This window comes from Lonchura striata, chromosome 18, assembly GCF_050655825.1.
Source record: "Lonchura striata isolate lonStrDom1 chromosome 18, ASM5065582v1, whole genome shotgun sequence".
NCBI classification, from domain to species: Eukaryota; Metazoa; Chordata; class Aves; order Passeriformes; family Estrildidae; genus Lonchura; species Lonchura striata.
Window position 1 is genome coordinate 6197112 of NC_140720.1, and position 20572 is coordinate 6217683.

The 20572-nt window shown below is 39.5% G+C and overlaps 1 protein-coding gene across 3 annotated transcripts in view; it reads left to right on the top strand.

The window, feature by feature from the left end:
• The window catches only part of MMD (monocyte to macrophage differentiation associated), a 41324-nt gene extending 28921 nt beyond the window's left edge, over window positions 1-12403 (top strand). For all 3 annotated transcript variants that reach the window (XM_085556753.1, XM_021555375.3, XM_085556754.1), the window contains exons 2-7: window positions 1391-1472; window positions 7589-7749; window positions 8489-8563; window positions 8966-9067; window positions 9450-9519; window positions 10254-12403. In XM_085556753.1, the coding sequence (XP_085412879.1) occupies window positions 1391-1472; window positions 7589-7749; window positions 8489-8563; window positions 8966-9067; window positions 9450-9519; window positions 10254-10454 (691 nt within the window). In that variant the 3' untranslated portion in view covers window positions 10455-12403. The remainder of the gene's footprint in view (window positions 1-1390; window positions 1473-7588; window positions 7750-8488; window positions 8564-8965; window positions 9068-9449; window positions 9520-10253) is intronic.
• The last annotated feature ends 8169 nt before the right edge of the window (window positions 12404-20572 follow it).

Sequence of the window (20572 nt, forward strand, 5' to 3'; positions counted from 1 at the left end):
CAATGAAACTGTTTCTTGAAATTGCCACGGTTGAGGGAAGGGATCATGACACTGTTATTTTCCTAATGCTGCTACATTTTCATCCATTGGTTTAGAAAAAAATGGTTCACAAGTCACTTAATAAATCAGTTAAGAAAACCAAGTGAAATATCCCAGAAGTCTGGAACAGCTTATGCCAACTGTGAGATTTGCATTGGATTTTTTTAGTTGTTTGTTTGTTTTTCCCTGGTTTGAGGTTGGGCAATATTTTATAGATGTCATAAAAATAGGACTCATTTTGATTTAAACCGGGGGGACATGGGGAACGACCAAAGTTTGTCTAACAAGCTTTTTGTATAAATCTATGTAAGAAAGCTGCTCTTGGTTCTGAGCATAAAGTTATGTTCTGTATTTCTTGTGAAGCTGTTCCTGGCTGCTTGGATACCTCACTAATTGTCAGTGCATAGTTTTAGAAAAACCTGGAGTAAATTGAATTATTGGTGAAAGATATTCACTTTTGTAGAACAGTCAGCAGTGCTGGGAGAAGTTCACAGCTTTCATTTAACTGTTGGATATAGGCGTGTGCTGTCTTTTACAGGTGTTCCTACACAGATTTAAATTGTTGAGTTTCACGGAAAAAGCTCAAGTGTTTGGGTTTTTTAATACTCTTAAATGAAACGTTTGCATTGGCAAGTTCTTTCCAAGCTTTCTCAGGTTTCATCATATTCTGTTCAGCTTGCACAGACTGCATTTGGTATGCTTGTTTGTGTGTTAAAATGTTTGAAAATTCTTTGAGAAAAAGGTGGAATGTCTATGGCAAACCTCTTGAAATGTTTCCTCTTCAGAACTGACCATTAGAGTCTCCTTTCATCATCCCCATGTAGCAGATGTTTGGATCTTGGTTACAGACATGGAATTGGAAAAATGAGCCACTTCATTCTCTAGACACAATTACTGCTTGCTATAGGAGTCAAAAAGTCAGTGTTCAAGTACTCCAAACTGGAATATTGCTGCAGTTCCAAGAATGTCTTAAAAGAAGAATAACCCCTGACAGCTATGATGAACTCCGTATTTCAATAATACTTTTAGTTCTTGCCGTGTAATTTAAACAGGAAATGTTCCATTCTTTCTCTGACCAAACTGTCAGAAAACAAGGAGTCTGACTGCTCTGTGTGAGCTCCTGATTAAAGATAACCATCCCGTGTACCAGGCAGTCACAGGAATTTAACATGTGTGTCTAGTAAGAGACTTTACTTGGGAGAATTTGCAATTTAAATCACAGTTACTTTGAACATGTCTGTACTTATAATTCTTAACACTACCAGATTGGAAGTATTCCTTCATTTCCTTCATGACACTCAGAGAGCTGTTTTAGTAACTTTCCTGAAAGTACTTCTTAATTATTCAACAGGTTCATGAACCACCCAGCTCCAGCCAACAGCCGCTACAAACCCACTTGCTATGAACATGCTGCTAACTGTTACACACATGCAGTAAGTATACTTTGGCTTTTTTGCCTATTTTTCCTTTAACCAGATGTTTCAATAAATTTTTGTTTGGATTGCTGGTTACCTTTGCCTCACTGTCTTCATATCTGCAGCCTCTCTCTGGTTTTGTGCATATAAGCATTAACTGTAACAGTCCAGAAAATTAGATGTATGGTAATGTTCCAAATCTCTTGGAGCCCCAGACACTTCCTAAGATTCCTTTTCACCAGTGTTACAGGTCTTTAACTTGATATTTTCCCTCTGCTCTAGTCAAAGGATGCCTGCAGTAAAGGGGATATAGGCCACTACCAGTTTGCCTGCAAGGTGGATTTCCCAGGTCTGCCCTGACAAACTGTAAACTAGAAGTATAAAAAAGATTTTTCCATGTGAGAAATGGGAAGGCTTCATCAGACTGTCTGTAGGTATGAGCAACAAGAGCTGGAATGTTTTAATTCTGATACCCACTGACTCTTCAAGAAACCTGCTGTTTTGCAAGAGGCCCTGATAATGCTGACAGCCCTGTTGAAATTTCAAGTCTTTCCTTATTTTCATAATGTAAGGACTTATTCTAGTTTTGAGTATCTGGTATTCACAAGAAAAGAACAAAAGCAATCCCCTTTGATTTTTTTTTTTTCTTTTAGTAATTAGGAAGTTTAATTTGCTGTCTGGCACTTTAAAAAGGACTTAAAAATGTGTTTGTTTGATTTTTAAGATAGCATTTGCCCTTTTATAAAAGCAACTTGTGCGTCTCCTCAATCCCTCAACTCCAAACATCTGAAGTATGTTTGACTTTGTCCTCAGTCTCTTATCTCCAGTGTGTCTGAGTGAGCTGCAGATATGAAAACTCAAAGTAGTGCCCAGGACTCTTCAGTTCTTGAAGGAGCTCTGTTCTTAAGGGTCCCTTGTGTGTATTTCATAAATAACCAACATACAGCTCCGTGATGCTGGTAAAAACAGAATCACCTTGGTTTTGCACGTAGACATAAACTTGACTGAAGCTTCTGTGTTCTTAAGCCAAAGGTCTCATGTACAGCATTATGTAAATATATGCTTATTTGCCTAGGGAATGAAGCAACATTCTGTTAGTTAGCACAAATATGTAGTTTATCTCATAAGCCTTGTGCAAATCTTGTTTGCCCTGGCCAAAAAGTTAGATTTCAAAATATCTGGCAGATGTTGCTGTGCTCCTTAGCAATTTCAGCTTTCACCTAGTTGAAAAACAGGCATGTGTTACTCCTGCGTGTTAGCAGAATGTGACAGCCAAGGTGGATCAGTGTTTTCTGGTAGGCTGCAGAAGCTGCAATTACTTTCTGAGCAGTCAAACTACTTGCTAAAACCTATGATGGAACTGTTAAATATGCAATAACTTTTCATCAATATTTAAAGTCTTGAAATGGGAGTCTAAGCTGGGAAAGCACAGAAAAGCTAGGGGTGATGTTTTCATCTCCTTTGTGTTGCAGACTTACTAAATGTCAGATAATCAAGTGTCTGAGTCTTTGCTGCTAGATTACAGTGTGAGTTTTCAATTAGACGTTGATGTTTCTATAGAACAGAAGTCAACAATGGTTCTCCAATATATTTTTCATAATTCAGGAAGCAGTCAACTTCTACTTTATAAATATATACTTTATAAAGTAGGTATCCCATCTGGTTTTGAACTTAAAAATACACAGGAATCAGTTTATGGCAACTGCTTAATAAAAAACAAGCAAGCAACAGAAAAATAAGGATAAAGGAGTAGTAGAATCCCAGGTACAACTTTCTGGTACAATGCTTAAAAGGTAGCTCTGTGTTGCATAGTAAAGTATCTTCAAATTTCTTACTTGTTATGCTATTTTAAATGTCTTGCCTTTTTTTTAGCTTTAAATGAAGCATTGACTTGCCTTCAGACACTGGAAGAGGAATGGCAGCAAAGTAGTTGAAAACAGAAAAAAACTTCTCTGTGTTCAAAGGAACAGGAAGGAAATAGTGCATGAGAAAAGCAGGGGTTGTGAGAATGAGAAGGGAGAGATGACTTTTTCATAATGAAGCTTTCAGGTGCATGTAAGGTTTATCAGACAAAAGGTAGACCTTGTTGTGTTAAAACCTCAGTATTTAGACATGGCTTGTTTTATACTACTTTAAATGTTTTTTCTAACTGCCTTAAAAGGAGTAACTATTCTTAAAATTAATTATAACCTGTATTCCAGATTGGGTTAGTGAAGTGCATGATAAAACAGAAGTAGTATAAATATTTAAAAAGTGAGACTTGGAGCATTTAGAAGGCCATTGGAGCATGGAAGAAGGGGTGATCAAAAGTTCAGAAGGACTCTTCTGGTGAAGATGTCTCCATTCCCACTGACTGGTATAAGCAGTTTCTCTGCTCTCTGTGTGTTGTGCAGCTCAAGTTGCTTGTGGATCTCCCACTCTGTGTTACTGGTCTCCTAAAATTAGGTGAAAATTGAAAAGTTGGCAGAGGAGGTAACAGGAGCAGGCAGCTGGAGATGGGCGCAGCCCCTCAGGGTTCTCTCCAAGTGTCATGTTTTTTGGGGGCAGGACTGGCAGCTTTATTGCTGTTTCTGTTGCCTTCCTTTCCAAAAGGGAAGTGCATGGACCATTTTTGTGCCCTCAGTGTGTCCCTCCCATTGAGAGGCTCGTGAGATTTTAGCAGTAACACCACGCTCTGCTGCAGTGGCTCATGCATCAAAGGGCACTGCTTCTGCAAGGAGAATAACTTCATTTTCCAGGAATGTTCGATACAAAAGCAAAACTTCCAGCAGGTTTTTAAAGCACTCTGTGGCAGAGAATGTTTGGAGAAATATGGAAAGAATAGAGGTAAAATGCTGAGCAGTATCCTAAGCAACCCCAGGCAGGTGGAAGGTACTGGGTATTTTTCTGTAAGTTGTAACCAGAGAGTGTAATTTCACTGAAGTGACCCTGATCAGGTTCACAGCTTACTGTGTTAGCCTCTTTCCTTGTGCCTTAAGGGTTTTTACTTATTGTGACAGCAGGGTTTATGGTAGTTGGTTTCCCAAAATACACCACACAGAGGTTGTGCTGAAAACTATTCTGTAGATGTAAATAAACATATTTTAATCCTTTATCTTCGTCCTTATTGCAAAGAGCTTTTAACTTCATTCTGTCATTTTGTTCTGGCATTTCTCTAGAAAGCTTAGGGAACTGTTGCCTTCTCTCTTGTTCTGCAGATCTCCCTTCCAGCCCCATTTCTGATGCAGCCAGGATTAATCACAGAGCTAAAATTAGTTAATTGGCACATCACAGTTCTGGGTTTGCTCACAGTACATTAAGTTACTGGGTTTGATAGTATTCACTTGGAAGATTTGCACTCCATGATGAAATAAGCAAAGATTTTGTGACTTGTAGCTGGAGTTTTGTTTGTTTTTTTTTCCAGGAATATTGGCAACTAAGAAATGCTTTGTCACGCTGTAAAATGACACAGCACAATCCCACTCATTCTGTTAGTTCTGATTCTCTGACTGATTTTTTGGTAAATTCCCCTCCTTTTAAAGGACTGATTAATGGCTTTTCCATTCTGAAAACTGGAGATCAAAATACAATTCTTGTGGAAGTGATTTTTTTTTTTCAAATGAACATGGGAAAAATTGCCTTTTTTATAAGCTGAAGTTTTGTATTTCTGTTGTAAGATGGCTAAAACCCAGTGTACCATATGTTACCTGTTATGGCATTGCCATCTGAACAACTTTCATCAAGTCAGCTGGAACAGCAGGATATCATTTCTGGATTTTGTATTTAATCTAGCTATTTTTGGCCAAAAAAAAAAAAGAGTAATAAAACATCTCTTGTTTTCATCTGTTCCCATGGTGCCTATCAAGCACAGAGGAAAATGGTTCTGAAAAGAACACTTGGCAAAAAAAAATCAGTCCTTCTCATGGAATACAGTGCTCTTCTCTACGAGAGGTGCAATTGTTTTTTAAAGCAGGACAAGGAAAAAAGGGATTAAAGTCTTCATTCATGTGCTGTACTCTTTATTCTGAAGGTGCAAATAAAGAGGTGACAAGATAATTGCTTCTTTGTTTTAATTGTATCACTTTATACACAGTAATTACAGAAAGAGTGATTAACACTGAACTTTGTTTTGGCCCATTTGAGCATCCCATGTCACATCTTAGCTTGTGAAATATTCCTTTGAGGAGATTAGTAAAAAGCTGGGGTCTCTGTGTAAGAAAGGCAGGTTATTCTGTGTAATATCTAAATCTCAAGGCTCTTTTCATGGGAAGTGGTCTCTGTCAGAGTCCCTGAGCAGCTCATGCCTAGGCTGTTACAAGGAATCAGTGGGAATTTGCTGTTTTACCTGGTATTTATAGGTATTTAATCTCTCTGAAAACTTCTAGTTCTTCTTGTCAAGTTTAGTCAAAACTGAAATTTGCACCAAAAACTGGGAAGGAAACTGAGGTATGTGGATAGAGCTGGACTGTACAGCTTAGAGCCCTGGCTACACCACAATTTCCGGGGCTAGGTATCCTCCTGTCCCCTGCAGAAATGAAGCAGCTGTCACATCTCATCAGTTCCTGGCTGTGCCAGGGGCTCCAGCCACGCTTCGTTCACACTGTGTGTCATGTGTGGGAAGCAGGAGTGACTGATCTGAGGAGTGACACATTCCAGCCTTCCCTGCATTTGGGGGCTATCCAGGATGTGTGCAGGAAACTTAGGGCTGGTGATGAATGAGAAGTCAGGCTGGCAGACTATTTCTGACCTTAAAGTGCACCAAGTCAACTTACATAGTTCCATTTCAAAGCTCAGGAAGTGTTTTCACCTCTAGTCCCAAAGTTGTGAATGTATCGATGCCATACTTTTAATTTCCATGGCTCTACAGCTCTTGGTACAAATACACTAAATTTTGCAAAACATAAGGAAATTGAATAGTAATGAAGCTACAGCTGATATACTTCTAAGTCAGAAGGAAAGGCCACTTGTTTTTTATTATTCTCAGATCCATTCAGTTTGCTCTGCATTCTCTGCACTGAGCAGAACCTCGATTTCCTCTGGTCTGTAATTAGATAAAGGACAGATAGGTCAGGTTAGACTAGAACTGTGCAGCCTGAGCTATCAAACCTGTAATGCAAAGTGGCCAGATTTGTTTAAACACTGTTTGTTCCTGGCTTTTTTGTTTTAACATATGAGACTTGGGTTAAATTACCAAGAATTTAACCCTGAGAAGCTTATTTGCAATTCAAGGGAACAAATTAGCATCTTAGGCATGCTGTAGGGCCTGGAAGGGAATTTGTGCAGTGTTTGTAACTTACAAGGCTGACTTGATAGTGGAAGGAGATAGGTAGAAATACCTGAGCCAGTGAGCTCTCTTCTTTAAATACTTGTTGGACATAGGGTGTTTTTTAGGGTTTTTTTTTCTCCTTCCTCCCCTTTTCTTTTTGCCTTTTCCTGAAGGAGGTAGAGGTACATTACATATTTTATTCTGGAAGGGAGTGTAGTTTTAAATGTATGCATTTAAAGCCTGCAGTCACTTCTCGGATGCTTCATGCAAGTGTAATTTTATCATGATGTTTGAACAGGGCCTGTTTTGGACGAAGTGAATTAGAGATGCTTGATAGGGAAGTGGGAAGGAAAACAGAGTTGGATATGCTGCATTAGAAGAACATCTTTGTGCATTAAAAATCTATTCATGAGAGAACTTTGCAGCTAATTTATTTGTGGTAGCTTAAACCCAAGGTGTGCAAAACTATTGCTTAATTCTTAAAACTGCACTTTGCTAAATGCTTTGTTTTTTCATTTGGGATTCAAGTTTATTTTGGTCTGTCTTGTGCTCTGCTTCTATGGACAAGAGGTGGCTTAAATTCAAGCTTAGAGTAAGATCAACATGGTTTTAAAACAGACAGAATGTGAAAATAAAACCACTGATAATAACCTATAAAATTAGACAAAAGAACTTGCTGTCATGGCTAGAGAAGTTGGTAACCTTCCCTGGTACTGTGGGGGGAGAAATTTAGCAAAACCAGATCTAAGCTATGCCTGAACCATCAACGAATTTCTGGTGCTGATGTGTCAGCACAAAACTCTCTGGCTGGGGCTGGGCTCTGCCTGCTGGTGCTGCTCTGTGGCTGGCACCAGGGCAGAGACCTGACAGTGGCCTTTTGTCGTGGCAGTTCCTGATTGTTCCTGCCATCGTGGGCAGCGCCCTCCTGCATCGGCTCTCGGACGACCGCTGGGAGAAGATCACAGCATGGATGTATGGGGTGGGGCTCTGCGCCCTCTTCATCGTCTCCACCGTCTTCCACATCGTTTCCTGGAAAAAGAGTCACCTCAGGTAGCAGGAGAAAAATGTTTCACTTCCTCCTGATGTTTCCCCATTGTGTTTCTCAGTCAAAACCAATTTTACAGGAGGTTGGAGTGGTACTTTCTACTGAATCGTGATAAAAACACCGTTGATTTTTTTGGAAGAAACAGTGAGCCAAGCTCATGTGCCAGTGAACTTGAATGTTTGCTGCCTTGTCACAAAGAAAATGTGTTTTGGTCAGCTCTAGTGGCTCTTAATCCAGAAACAGAATGGGAAAAGCATAATGTGAGTAGTTGATGGAAAATATCTCATTGCAGACACAAAGACACTGTCTGGGACTATGGCATGCTCAAGTGCCTTGAGGAACACAGCTTTTGTCAATGCCCAGTTAACCAGCAGGAAACTTCCTTGGGACCAAGCAATAGCAAAACTGACAAGGGATTTATTATTTTTATTTTATTTATCCCTTGTATTTATCCCCTAAATAATTCTGGGCCATAAATTGGACATAGCCAGTAGTCCCTGAATAGTAAGAGTGTCTGGATTAGGCAGAGTTGATGTGACAGAGATGCTAGGTGGGGTGGAGAAGGGGAGAGGGCTGGAGAAGTGCTCAGCTCTTACGTGTCTCAGTTCCTCCACATAGTTGTAAGAGGGATGGAGGTGATGGTATTTTCCCCAGAGTAATTCCAAAGCATGTCAGGAAAGTGAGATGATGCAAAAATCTTCCCAAAATGCATCATGGTGACCTCTTCTGTTTTTCTCTCCCTAGGACAATGGAGCATTGCTTTCACATGTGTGACAGAATGATGATCTATGTCTTCATTGCAGCATCCTATGCACCGTGGTAAGAAATGGGGACCACAGCTGCAGAATCAAAGATTTTCCAAAATAAACAGTGTGTCATTGCAGCTTTCCAAAATCTATAGATGGCTTAGATGCAATTGACCACACTGTGTTGTGACAGACATTGTAATGTCATCTCCTGGGCTTTGCTGAACAGAAAGTGATGCTAGAAAACATCAGAAAGTAGTTTCTGTATATTCCACATACCTCAGTTTGTGCTTTCCACCCATCAATGCAAACACCTTCAGCCTCTCTGTGGATAGAATGTCCCAGTGTTTGTTCCCCCATCATTCTGTAGCTAAAGCTCTGAGTATTTGTATGTTTTTATTAATCCCTACTGTTCTTGTGTCAGTGTGGTCTGTTTACTCATCACTTTTGTCTCTTGGAACCTTTATGCCTCCAGGTTAAATCTCCGTGAGCTGGGACCTCTGGCATCTCACATGAGATGGTTTATCTGGCTGATGGCTGCTGGAGGAACCCTTTATGTATTTCTCTACCATGAAAAGTAAGAATTATTCTTTGCATTTAACTTTAAACTGAAAATTATCCTCAGAGAACAAGACCGAACTTTTTGGTTGGTTTTTTTTTTTATTTTGATAATACCAAGGTTCTCATCAAATAAGAACATTTAAGTTGTCTCAGTGTTTTATTCTCACTGGTACTTACTGCAAGTGGGAGGTGTCTAGGCAGTATTTAGAGAAGGTATTGCCTGCAACTCTACAGTAGTTTTAATTTTGTCATAAAACACTGGTTATCTATCTGCATGAAAAGCTTTTTGAATAATGACCCCATAGCAACACATAATTTAAAATACTCTTTTTTGCTATTGAAGGAAATGCTCATCCTTTTGTACACCTCCTTAAACGACTCAAATTGTTCCTTTTTAGGTATAAGATCGTTGAACTCTTTTTCTATTTAGCGATGGGATTTTCTCCTGCTCTGGTAGTGACATCCATGGTAAGGAATGTGACTATTAACAGTGCAAACAAACAAAACTTGCCTTTTATAACCAGCTTAAATTCCCGTGCAGCTTTTTCCTCTGCAGAGATGTTCATTTTAGTACACTGTATTTGTAAATGCTCTTTGCAGAGCAACCAAATACAAGCACTTATGGTTTGGATTTATAGTTCACATTTCAGTGAAATACTGCCTTGTTTTGTTCAATCTGGGCTGCACTGTGTAGATAAAGAGAGCCTGGGTTTCTTGGTGCATCTGAAAAGCATCCTACTCCAAACTTATTTATAATTGCACATTTTAGATAACGTGGATTAACCCTCTCTGCAGCTAACAGAAACCTGACATATTTTCAAATTAATGCCTTAACTGGCTGTATCAAAGTCTTGCTGGGAGGAGCTGCACTAAACTGACACTTCCACAGAGTAATGTGGTTTTCTTTATCTCCATGGTTGTCTGCTCTGCTGATGAAACAAACCATCAGTCTTGTTTTATTCTCCCAGTATAATTTCTCCAGTGCTATGGGGACATAGTATATAAAGACATTATTGTGCATTTCACAAAGTGTGATATAAATACATTGCATTTCTCACTTGTCCATCTGTCCCACCCAACATTTTCTGAGCTGTCACAGCCAGCTCCCTTTCCCTGGGGGAAGAAAGCACTTTGTAGTTTGCCCATAAACACACTTTGCCCCCTTTACACCCTGCCCCTGACCTGTCCTTGTTCCCTGGCAGAGCAACACCGAGGGACTGCAGGAGGTGGCCTGGGGAGGTTTGATCTATTGCCTGGGCGTGGTGTTCTTCAAGAGTGATGGAGTGATCCCCTTTGCCCACGCCATCTGGCACCTCTTCGTGGCCACAGCAGCTGCTGTCCATTACTATGCCATTTGGAAGTACCTTTACAGAAGTCCTGCAGACATCATTCGTCACTTGTGAGATAATACAAAAAAATAATCTGCACTTGGCCTCTGTAACAGTATTATTTGACTTAAAGAATTTGGGGGAATTGGAAAAATTGCACAGCAAAACTGCACTGACTTTGGTGGTTCTGTGAACACAATTACTGTGAACTGATGTTTGTGTCCTGCCATTTCCCATCACATGGCAAGTGCTGTAAATAACCAAGATACTGTACTGCAGTAACCAAGAGTCCATTCCACATTAGCAGAACTGGCTACCTGATGTTTACAAACAAATTTTGTATGCTAGTTTAATTTTACAATTTTTAACTATGTGAATTTTTCTAAATTAGTGATTCAAATGGTGAAGTCAGTGCAATAGTGAAAACATAATGCTCTTGACATGAAATTGATTTCTATCACCTTTCCACGAGTCATTTCTTAAACATGAATCAGAGACAGCTAATCTACTTTTACCACCCATTATCTTGGTATAATGTGACTTTTATAAAAACTTTTCTGTGTTTTTTGTAAAATTTGAAAGTACATTTATTGAATTGAAGACACACAACTGTCATCTATGCAGTTATTCATGTTGCAAACTCTTGCAAGAAATGGTTAACATTCCACACCCTGTTCTGAGGAGCAAACATTGTACCTCTTCTGAAGTTTGTGTTGCAGCTGTAATTGTAATAACCACTTTTACAAGCTAAATGTGATTCTGCTGAGTTCTAACATGGCAGCATTCTGCTCATTTTCTGTACCACTGAACCAGACCTTAAGTTGGCTTTATTTGTGATGAAGAGCTGTAGGAGGAATAGCTGAGGTGATTTTCTCCTCCAGGTTCCCAGCTGTTCCCCTGCTGCCCAGGCTGGGGCCTGGTGTGGGGATATCCCCATCCAAGCCAGGGCCACTCATTTCCCAGCCCTTGTGCACACTCGTGGCATTGAGACTTGGGTTTCCAAAGGGACTTCAGCTGACTGGTGCCACCACCAGCTTCTGGTGGGGTGGTTCTGCCTGGAAATCCAGGTGGGAGCAGCAGGCAGAGCATTGCTGAGCACCTGGAGCTCAGGGTTCTTCACAAGCAGAGCTTGGCAGGGTGTCACTTGTCACCCTGGGACTTCACACAGAGTCTCACTGGTCTTTGTTACTGTCTGTCTGTACAGGAAATCCAGCTGTGGTAGCAAGTCATGAGTGTAGGACATGTGCTCAAATGACCAGTGTAGAAGAGTCATTGTGATCCTGTTTGTCCAATAATTGTATCCTGCCCCACTATGTAATGAATGTCTTATATTAAGATTGACTTTATCCTTTTTCTAATTTACTCAGTTTTACATGTCAGTATTTAAAAACAAAACCAAAATGTGTTGCCTTTTTCAGATTTTGTTCTGGATATTGCCTGTCTGCAAACAATAAATAGCAAGATAGGGATGTTTCTAAGGTCCTGTTTCACTCAGATTTGCCAGAGGGCCACAAGTTTAAGAATATTTACATTTGGATAGGGAATTTACCAGAGGGACAAACTTTAAATTCAAGACATTGAAGAATTGCTGTGTGGTGGTAGCAGGTGATCAGAGAAGTGGCAGCACCACAGCAAACTCAAACTGCCCCAAAAGAGAGCAAAGGGAACAGCTGGGCAGGTGATTCTGCTACAACAGTCTTGCAGATCTGGATGCCTCAGTTTTTTAACATTGTGAGTATTTTAATATTTTCCACTTTTTGTGAGTCCATATATTTTGTTGAAATGCAGTACTGCTAAAACCACTAAAATACATGTAAAGGTTTTCTGTAGTCAAAAGTTAAACTACTGCTTGAATATGTTTGTTTTAATTTTAAGTTAATTTTTCATGGCATTTGCTTTTTGGAGTGTTTGAAATGGTTTTTAAAAAGTTTCAATTCGCCAAAAATATTTTGAATTACTGTATTCTAGTCAATATGATATTGAATGTACTAGACTTACAATAAACATTTGGTGCAATTTGGAAACTCTTGGTTTCTTGGTGGTTGTTTTTTTTCCCCCCATCATTTGGGCAGGGCAGTCAGGGACTGACACTGTGCTCACTCCTGACAAAAAGGATCCTGAGTTGAAGCTTAGGACCCTCATGTCTGCTCAGCCAATGCTTTAAAAACAGTAAGACTAATCCAAATTATTAAACTTTTAGTATGGAAAAAATATATTTCTGTCTAAATTTTGGTCACTAATTAGAACTTCTTTTTCCCTTTTGCTGTTCTGGGCTTTAAGAATATATTGGGATTTTTTTTTCAGCTTAGAACATTGAAATACATAATTTTGCTCCTATCCCTGGAGGAGTATCATTGCATAAAATATAGACAAGCTGAACTAAAAATGTGTTTCTGTCTGGGAAGCAAGCATATCAATTAGTCTTTTCTTTTTCCCCTCCATCTAATTGCAGCTCTTGAGGCTGATTTCTCTCAGGAGTAAGGATAGTGCTTTTTCCAGTAATGCTTGCTGCAGTACAGAGATGGGATTTGTCTTCCCAAGGCAAATGTTTGTAAAAGCACTTGCTTCTGTATTTTCTGTGCCTCTAGGTTTTAGAAGTGCAACAAGTAGGCTGAATCTAAACAGAGCAGAGACAGCAAACATTTCAGATGGACCTTTCCAGAAAATGTCTGGGATGCAGCAGGTACTTTGAATACTGGATATATTCTTAGGTCATGTTTTTGTAACAATATCCTGTGCATCAAAAAATAATTCTGTTAAATGAAGGGCTTCATTTAAGGATTTATCTTAGAGTGCTTGTTTGAATTGTATTGATTTGAAATATATAGCGAGGAATGCTCAAAGACAATATTAATTTTTCTTGCTGTTAACAAAAGAGGTCTAAAGGTAGGCTGTTGTTCCAGTCCTGTCTGCTCCACATTACTCTTAATTATTTGTGATTATGGTAAGAATCTCCCAGTTCTAGGTAAGTAAGGAAGTCCTTTCCAGGAGACTGGAGTGGCCTTGTGGGTCCCTTCCAACTCAGGATATTCTATAAAATCTACATTGCTGGGGCTAGAATGAGCAAGTTAAAGAGAAGATACTACAATTTTTCATAGGTTTTTGTCTTGCTTAAATGTCCCTCCTGCTCAGAGCATTTGCACAGTTCTTTACTTGGGTCTGGTGTGTTTAGCCACGAGATGTCCCTGAAGGCCAAGGCTGTCATGGTCACATCATGTGCTTGACTAAATCTTTTCTCCATGCTTTGCTATTTTTAAAGAGCACAGGATGTTGGGCTCTGCTGCTGATTGCTTTCACCCATCAATAGGTGCCATAAGTTTAAAGCTAAAAATAGTTGGAAAAAGGGTGATCAGGATGGCACAGCAGAGCTGTGTGGGTGTTTTCTGCCTTCCCTTTCTCTGTGCCATTGACCACTCTGTGCTCCTCCATCCTGCTGCTTGGGAGTGTTCCAGTCATCATTTGACTGAATAAATTCCCCAGCCACTGTCAGAGGGAAGGGAATGGACATGAGACACCTGAGATGTTCTCTAGTGGTTGTTGGAAGTGTTGGGACACCTTTTCCTCTGCATTCCCAGCACTGCCCAAGTGGCACAAGCAGCAGTGGTGTGGTGACACTGTCCCTGGGGTTAAACACCCCCAGGCTGTGGTCAAAAGTTAAACTATTGCTTGAATATGTTTGTTTTAATTTTAATTTAATTTTTCAGGGTTCAGCCTTGCGGTTGGCCATGAGCTTTGCAGCCTGCCTGGGGAATCCAGCACAGAGCACCTGTGCCAGCTGAGCACAAGAGAAGTTCCACTCACAGGTTGAAGCCCCAGGGAAAGCAGGGCTCTCAGAGTTTTCAGAGTCCTGTTTGGGTGGTGTTTGGTGGATGGTGTTTGGGCACTGAGCTGGGTGTCTGTCACTGGGTTGTTTCCACTCCAGGCATCCTCCTCCTCTCTGTGGCGAGCAGTAAGGGTGGCAGTGCTTGTTTCCTGTTCAGAACCAGGGTGCTTGCTCCTAAGATAGGCTGGGGAACCAAAATCCTCTTGCAAAAGGCTGGCAGAGAGGCCAGTTTCATAACATAAGTCACATCACTGGCTAATGAAGCTCATGTGCTCTCAGAGGGATCTGTTCAGATGCCTCTGTTGCTTAGCAGCCCCAGTCCTGCTGGCATGGATTTGAGTGCCCAAATCCTCTAGATGCCTTTGCAAATCTCCCTTAAATGTTCAGAGGTGAAAAGCTGTTGGCAGAGACTGACTGAATGAGTGGCTTTAGCTCCAGCAGGCACCTCCTCACTGGTGGGTGGTGGTGGCTTCAGGAGAGGCCCGGGGGTGTGCCCAGATGTGGTATGTGGCTTCTGTGACACAGCCAGCAGCTGAGCCATCCCCAACAGGGCATTCAGAGCAGCCCACAGGATGTTTGGATGGAGAGCAGTAGTTACTCTGGATGTTGAAACACTGAAACCCAACCCACAACACCTACTGAACATGGGGAGCCTGCGGCACTTTCTGGATTCAACAAGCAAGGATTTAGTAGCATCTTAAATGCTGGAGGATTGAACATTGTTGCTGTGGGAACTCAGCTGTCTCTCTAATCAAAACCCATGTGGGAAGCTCAGGATTGGTCCAGGAGGGGAATATAGATTTTATTTTTTTTTAATATGTGTCTTAATATATGAATATGTGTGAATGCAAATGGCTTTTGTCTTGAAGCTGATGGTCGTGCTGAGCAGCTTAATCTGCCTTCTGCTAAAACACTGAAAATAAAGATTGAAGGGACTGTGAGATATTTTTAGCCCCTCCTCTGCCTGCAGGCCGGATGGACTCCGCCTGTCACTCCTGACAGGCTGGTTCTAAAAAGCCTCTAATAATGGGGATTTCACAATCCTCCCAGGCAGTTTGCTTCAATGTTTCACCCGCTGCCCTCTTGATTTCTGGGTTTTTTCCCAGCTGCCCAAGCATTGTTTTCTTTGCTGTACTTTAAAGCTTGTTACTGCATGTCCTGTCTGCAGCAGCTCAGAGAAGAGCCCTTCCAGGCAGGTTTTCTGTAGCTGGAGATGCACTTCTTCCCTTGCTTTCTTCTCCCCTTCAATCTTGCTTCCCTGCTATCTTGTTTGACAGAGCCACCAGGATGTTCCTGGCTCCAGACACTTTTCCCAGCTGATGTTGTGACACAGGGACACAAGAAATTAGTGACAGTGCAAAAGGAGGGAGAGAGGCAGAAGCAGGAGCTGTAATCCCATGTTTTGGGAGAGGGGCATCAAGCGAGAAAATTAACTCTAGCCCAAAACCAGCACACACAGCATCCCAAGAAGGCAGCTCTTCCTTCTTTGTAATGAGGAACAAAGACACATGGACCTCCTTCTTGCTTGCTCCAGGGGAACACTTCATTGGAAAAAAACAATTTTTATGCTCTAAACTTAAGCAAAAGAAGCAGGCGGTGTTTTGGAGCAGATCCCGGCGCTCGGGAGCCGCTCGTGGCTCTTGTGTGACCTCTTGTGTTGGCTCAGAGGGGCTCTCAGCATTCCCACCTTGGATCTCTCCCACTTCCCCAGCCACATTTGCATTTAGGGAGTCATTACATATTTAAAAATTTTATTTTAGTATTACATATTTTTTAAAAAGATCCTATTTACTCCGCTTAAATGCAATATCAAGGATTTGTTTCTTGCCATCCAGACTTGCCATGGGTGCGGCTGTGTCTTTATTTGGCTCTGGATTAATTTCTTTGAAGCAGCTGGGCAAGGGTGACAAAGGATTTAAAGCATCTCAAAGTTAAGTTCTCACAGGTTTCATGAAAATTTGGACTTGGGTAAAAGGAGTTAAAAAGAAACAGCAAGCCCAGTCCTAAGGCAGTGTTGGATACTCCAGAGCTGCCAGAGCTGGGGCCGTGCCCACCCAAGGGGGCACCTCAGGACTTCTCCGGTCTTTTTAAATAATGGATTTTCTGGGATAATTTCATCCATGAATGACCACAGAAACGTTAAATCCACCAAATTTATCCTGAAATTAAAGCAGGTGGGTTAAAACAAAAGGGCTAGGACCCAAAAGTGGCAAAAGAGGTGGAAACTACTCCAAAATACACCCTTGGCTCCTCATAAAGATGAGTTTGGGATGTGCCTCCAGGGCTTGGGGTGGAGAAGAGATGGCTTATTTTAAATACTTACATATTAAAGTGTATTTATGCTACTAACTATGCTGCATTAATAATAACTGTTAAATTTTCTCTGGATATGTAAACCTGTACTAATAACTTCATCATATGTGAAAATCCTGTCATATAAAGAAAATAAGATTGAAAACATCTCCAAAAACATGTTTTATCTATTATCTGTTCTATACTTTATATAAAAATACAACATGTTTTATCTATTATCTGTTCTATATAAAAAAATACAATAAAAAGGCTGCTAAAAGCACCCCAGAGGCAGTCAAGGAGGTCTTATGTGTTTCTGCATTACAACAATTGTATTTTGTACATAACAAATAACATAGCCAATATCTTCGTAGCAATAAAATGTGGATATAAAAAGCTCTAAATCCATATTAATGAAGAAAATGCTGTTGGGTTGGCAGTGTGAAATATAATTATTAAATGTCTCTAGTTGTGTGCATGTAAAGATAAATGTGCACGAATACCTAGACAGGGTGATTGTGTGTATTAGAATAAACACATGTTGTGTCCCATATAACATTTATTAATCATCATTATAAAATCTGCTTCATGTATTTTTGAAAAAGAATCAAAAATATAAATCTAACCTTTAAGAACAATATAAGAATATAAATTTAAAACCATTGTTTTATACATGTGCCTCTGGGTAAAAATATATTCTTTTTTTTTAAACCTTTGCTATGTTCATGTTACAGAGACACACGTGTGCAGAGGGGCTGAGCACGAGAGCCACAGGGAGTGTTTCTGGGTTTTTAAAACACATTTTGGTGCACAACATATCAGATCTTTGCTTGTCAGTGATGACAATTTTTAGATGAATCTTCATGTAAAACTCTTAGAAACCTTATTAATACTTTTCCATATGCTATATGGAAATGAAATTATTAAATTTCTGTCTGACTAAACACTGAGAGGAAGGGGAGTACACATGTGTGTGTGTGTGTGTGTGTGTGTGTGCACATACGTGTCTGTGCATAATATAGAATGTGTAGTAAAACTAGACCTTTACAGTAATAAAATACAGGATTAGAAAGATAAAAATATTAAACTAGATTATTAAATTCTGCTAAGTATGCTGTATGAAAACATAATTTATATCAGTGTATACAACAGCATATGGACACACTACATTTATATATTTATACATATATATATTTTGTATATATACATCTCTCTCTCTCTCTCTCTCTCTCTCTCTCTCTCTCTCTCTCTCTCTCTCTCTCTCTGTGTATATATATATATATATATATAAACACACTTTTTAGACACCCAGAGCTATATGGGCACACAGGTGAGTGTGGAAATGTACATATATTATGACAGCTCATGCATAATTCAGAGCTAGTACCATAAAGGCACCTTACCAACAATAAAATATTTTTGTGTGTATTAAAAAGTTTTATTCAAGTAGTAAATTGTGGTAGCCTAAATGAAATATAGTTATTAAACTTGTAAATATATAAAACATAGAGAGAAACAACTACAAGGATGTGTGTGCCCACACTGTTTATGTATTGTAGCAATTATAGTTAGTGCATAACATATATGGCAAAACCATCCTTTATAGCAATAAAATAAACTTGTATTTTTAGAAGAAGTTATAAAGGTTTATTAATAAAATAAGTGTTGTTAAATATTCTCAGAAAAAGTATGATTAGCCAGTGTTGAGCTCTATGGATGCAGAGATATTTGTGCTTCTGTAGATGCACATGTGTGTGGCTATTAGACCAAATAAACTTTGTCTCATTAAAAATCTTTGAATGAATAAAGCTATCGATATATTTATAAAAGTGCATAAAAATAGGAAGCAAAAGCTATTATGATAAACATGGTATATGAAAATGTAATTTTTATATATTTATAAATTTATATACACACATATCTTTAATATGCATATTAAAATATATGAATTTTATATTACAGCTATATATTTAAAACTAATGAAAGCATGTACACACACAGAGGGGAGACTGAGTCACTGTGTTATTAAAACATACATTTTGTGCCTAATAGGTACTATGTATATTAAAATGCAGACTTTTATAGGTATGTGTGCCTATATATCATGCTCTATACCCATCTATAAATATGCAGATACATATGTACACATATTTAATAACTTATGTACAGGAAAGATTAGTTCTGAATTATAGTTTTTCTCTCTCAGGCTGTATCTTTATATAAACTAGATATATAAGCCTGTAGTATGTATTATCTGTCATGTGCTCCATATAAAATATTAGCTATAATGAACAGTAAAATTAATGTTATGTTGTATACTACAAGAAAAAATTACTCCTTGATATGCAGCATTTTTATTAATTTACAGCGAATTAACATATCCACACATCTCACTATATATAAAGTGTGTATATATATATATATATACACACACATAAAATAACCTGTTTTTGTTAATAACTAATTGCAGTATAATTTTAATTGTTTCATCTCATGTAAATACACATTTGCTGTGGTTATACCCAACCCTGGAGGCAGCTGGGAATGTTGGGGGATATTTGCCCCCCTCAAATTAGCTGGGATCCATCCCCTGGTGGGACAGACCAGAGGATGGGGGAGAAAAATTCCCTCCCAAAAGCCCCACGCCCTGATACAGCAAGACAAGCACACAGTGAGAGAAGAAAAATTTAAAAGTTTATTAAACATTAAGAATAACAGACAAAAAAAAAATATTTGGGCTGAACAGCATACAGGATGCAAACCATTTCTTGTCATACAGATAATTTGAGCTATTTGTTAAACTTGTATTTAATTCTGTCTTGTGGTGTTGCCAGAAATACGATGGTTGATCACATATAAGTTTTAATAGAATTTTTTTCTTCACATAAAAAAGTCAACAAAATAAAAATAAACTGCACATCTCTATTGTAAAATTACCTGCAAAAATAATTTTAAAGCAATAATTGGGGGTATTACAAACCCACAGAGGCAAGATATTCAAATAAGAGGGGTCTGAACTGATCCCATCCCTGGTGCTTGCTCCGGCTCCTCTCCTGCATTCTGAATTTCTTGCTTTTGTGGATTCAAGTCAGAAATTATTTCCATGGTGCTTGGTTTAGTGACTTCAGCACCACTCAAAACAGAAAAAGAAACACCCCCCCTTCCTCTGCCACGGGCTTTCCACAGAGAGCCCCAAGGTGCTCAGATGCACAAATCCATCTCCAGTCCCACTGATTTCTAGAGGGCATTCTTTTGTAAAAAGAAAAATTCCACTTCTAAGTTTCAGCAAAAAATGAAAGAGAAGACAAGCATTTTACCAATGCTTATAATGTAATAGAGGTCAGTGAATTACTTAGATAAGCTATTAATTAATCTGCAAATATATATATTTCTATTTTTATAAAATTACAATTTCTTATACCTAAAAGCTCCTTCATGAGCAACAAAGCCATCAGAGGTGTGATGAGCCCAGCTGAGCTGACCTCGGGAACTGAAAATGAGCTAACTTCCATTTATTTATTTATTCTCTTTTTTTTTTTTCAGGGAGACAACCTGGATAGTGAACCTGGGGATTTTCCAAGTTTTAAGCCCACACATTCTGCCTTTTTTTGGTTTTTTTTTTTTTGTTTGTTTTTCTTTTTTTTTCCAGGTGAGTTTTTCAGAGCAGCCAGAGTGCCCAAGTCCCCCAGGAGGCACCAAAGCATCTCTGGGGCTGCTGGGCAAGGCAGAGCCAGGAGCCTCCTGCCCCTCTGTGCCCACGCCTCAATAATCCCAAAACCCAGTCTTCAACCACTTCCCACCCAAAGAAACAAAAGAATTCTCTTTTTTCTTTTCCAAGCTGCCTTTTGCACGTTACACAAAGTTTTGTGCTCGCAACCCGCCCTAGCAGTGGCACCCCTGACCTCACCCTGCTCTCGGGTCACCCCAAAATTCCCCTTTGTGGGGTGATTAGAGGGTGCTGCAATTTGGTGTGGTGATGCTAAAGGCACATCCACAGCAGCTCCCAGCCCTGCTCCTCGCAGAGGGAAATCCAGGGGTGCTCCCAAGGGGCTGCAGCAGGGACCCCAACTGTGCCAGA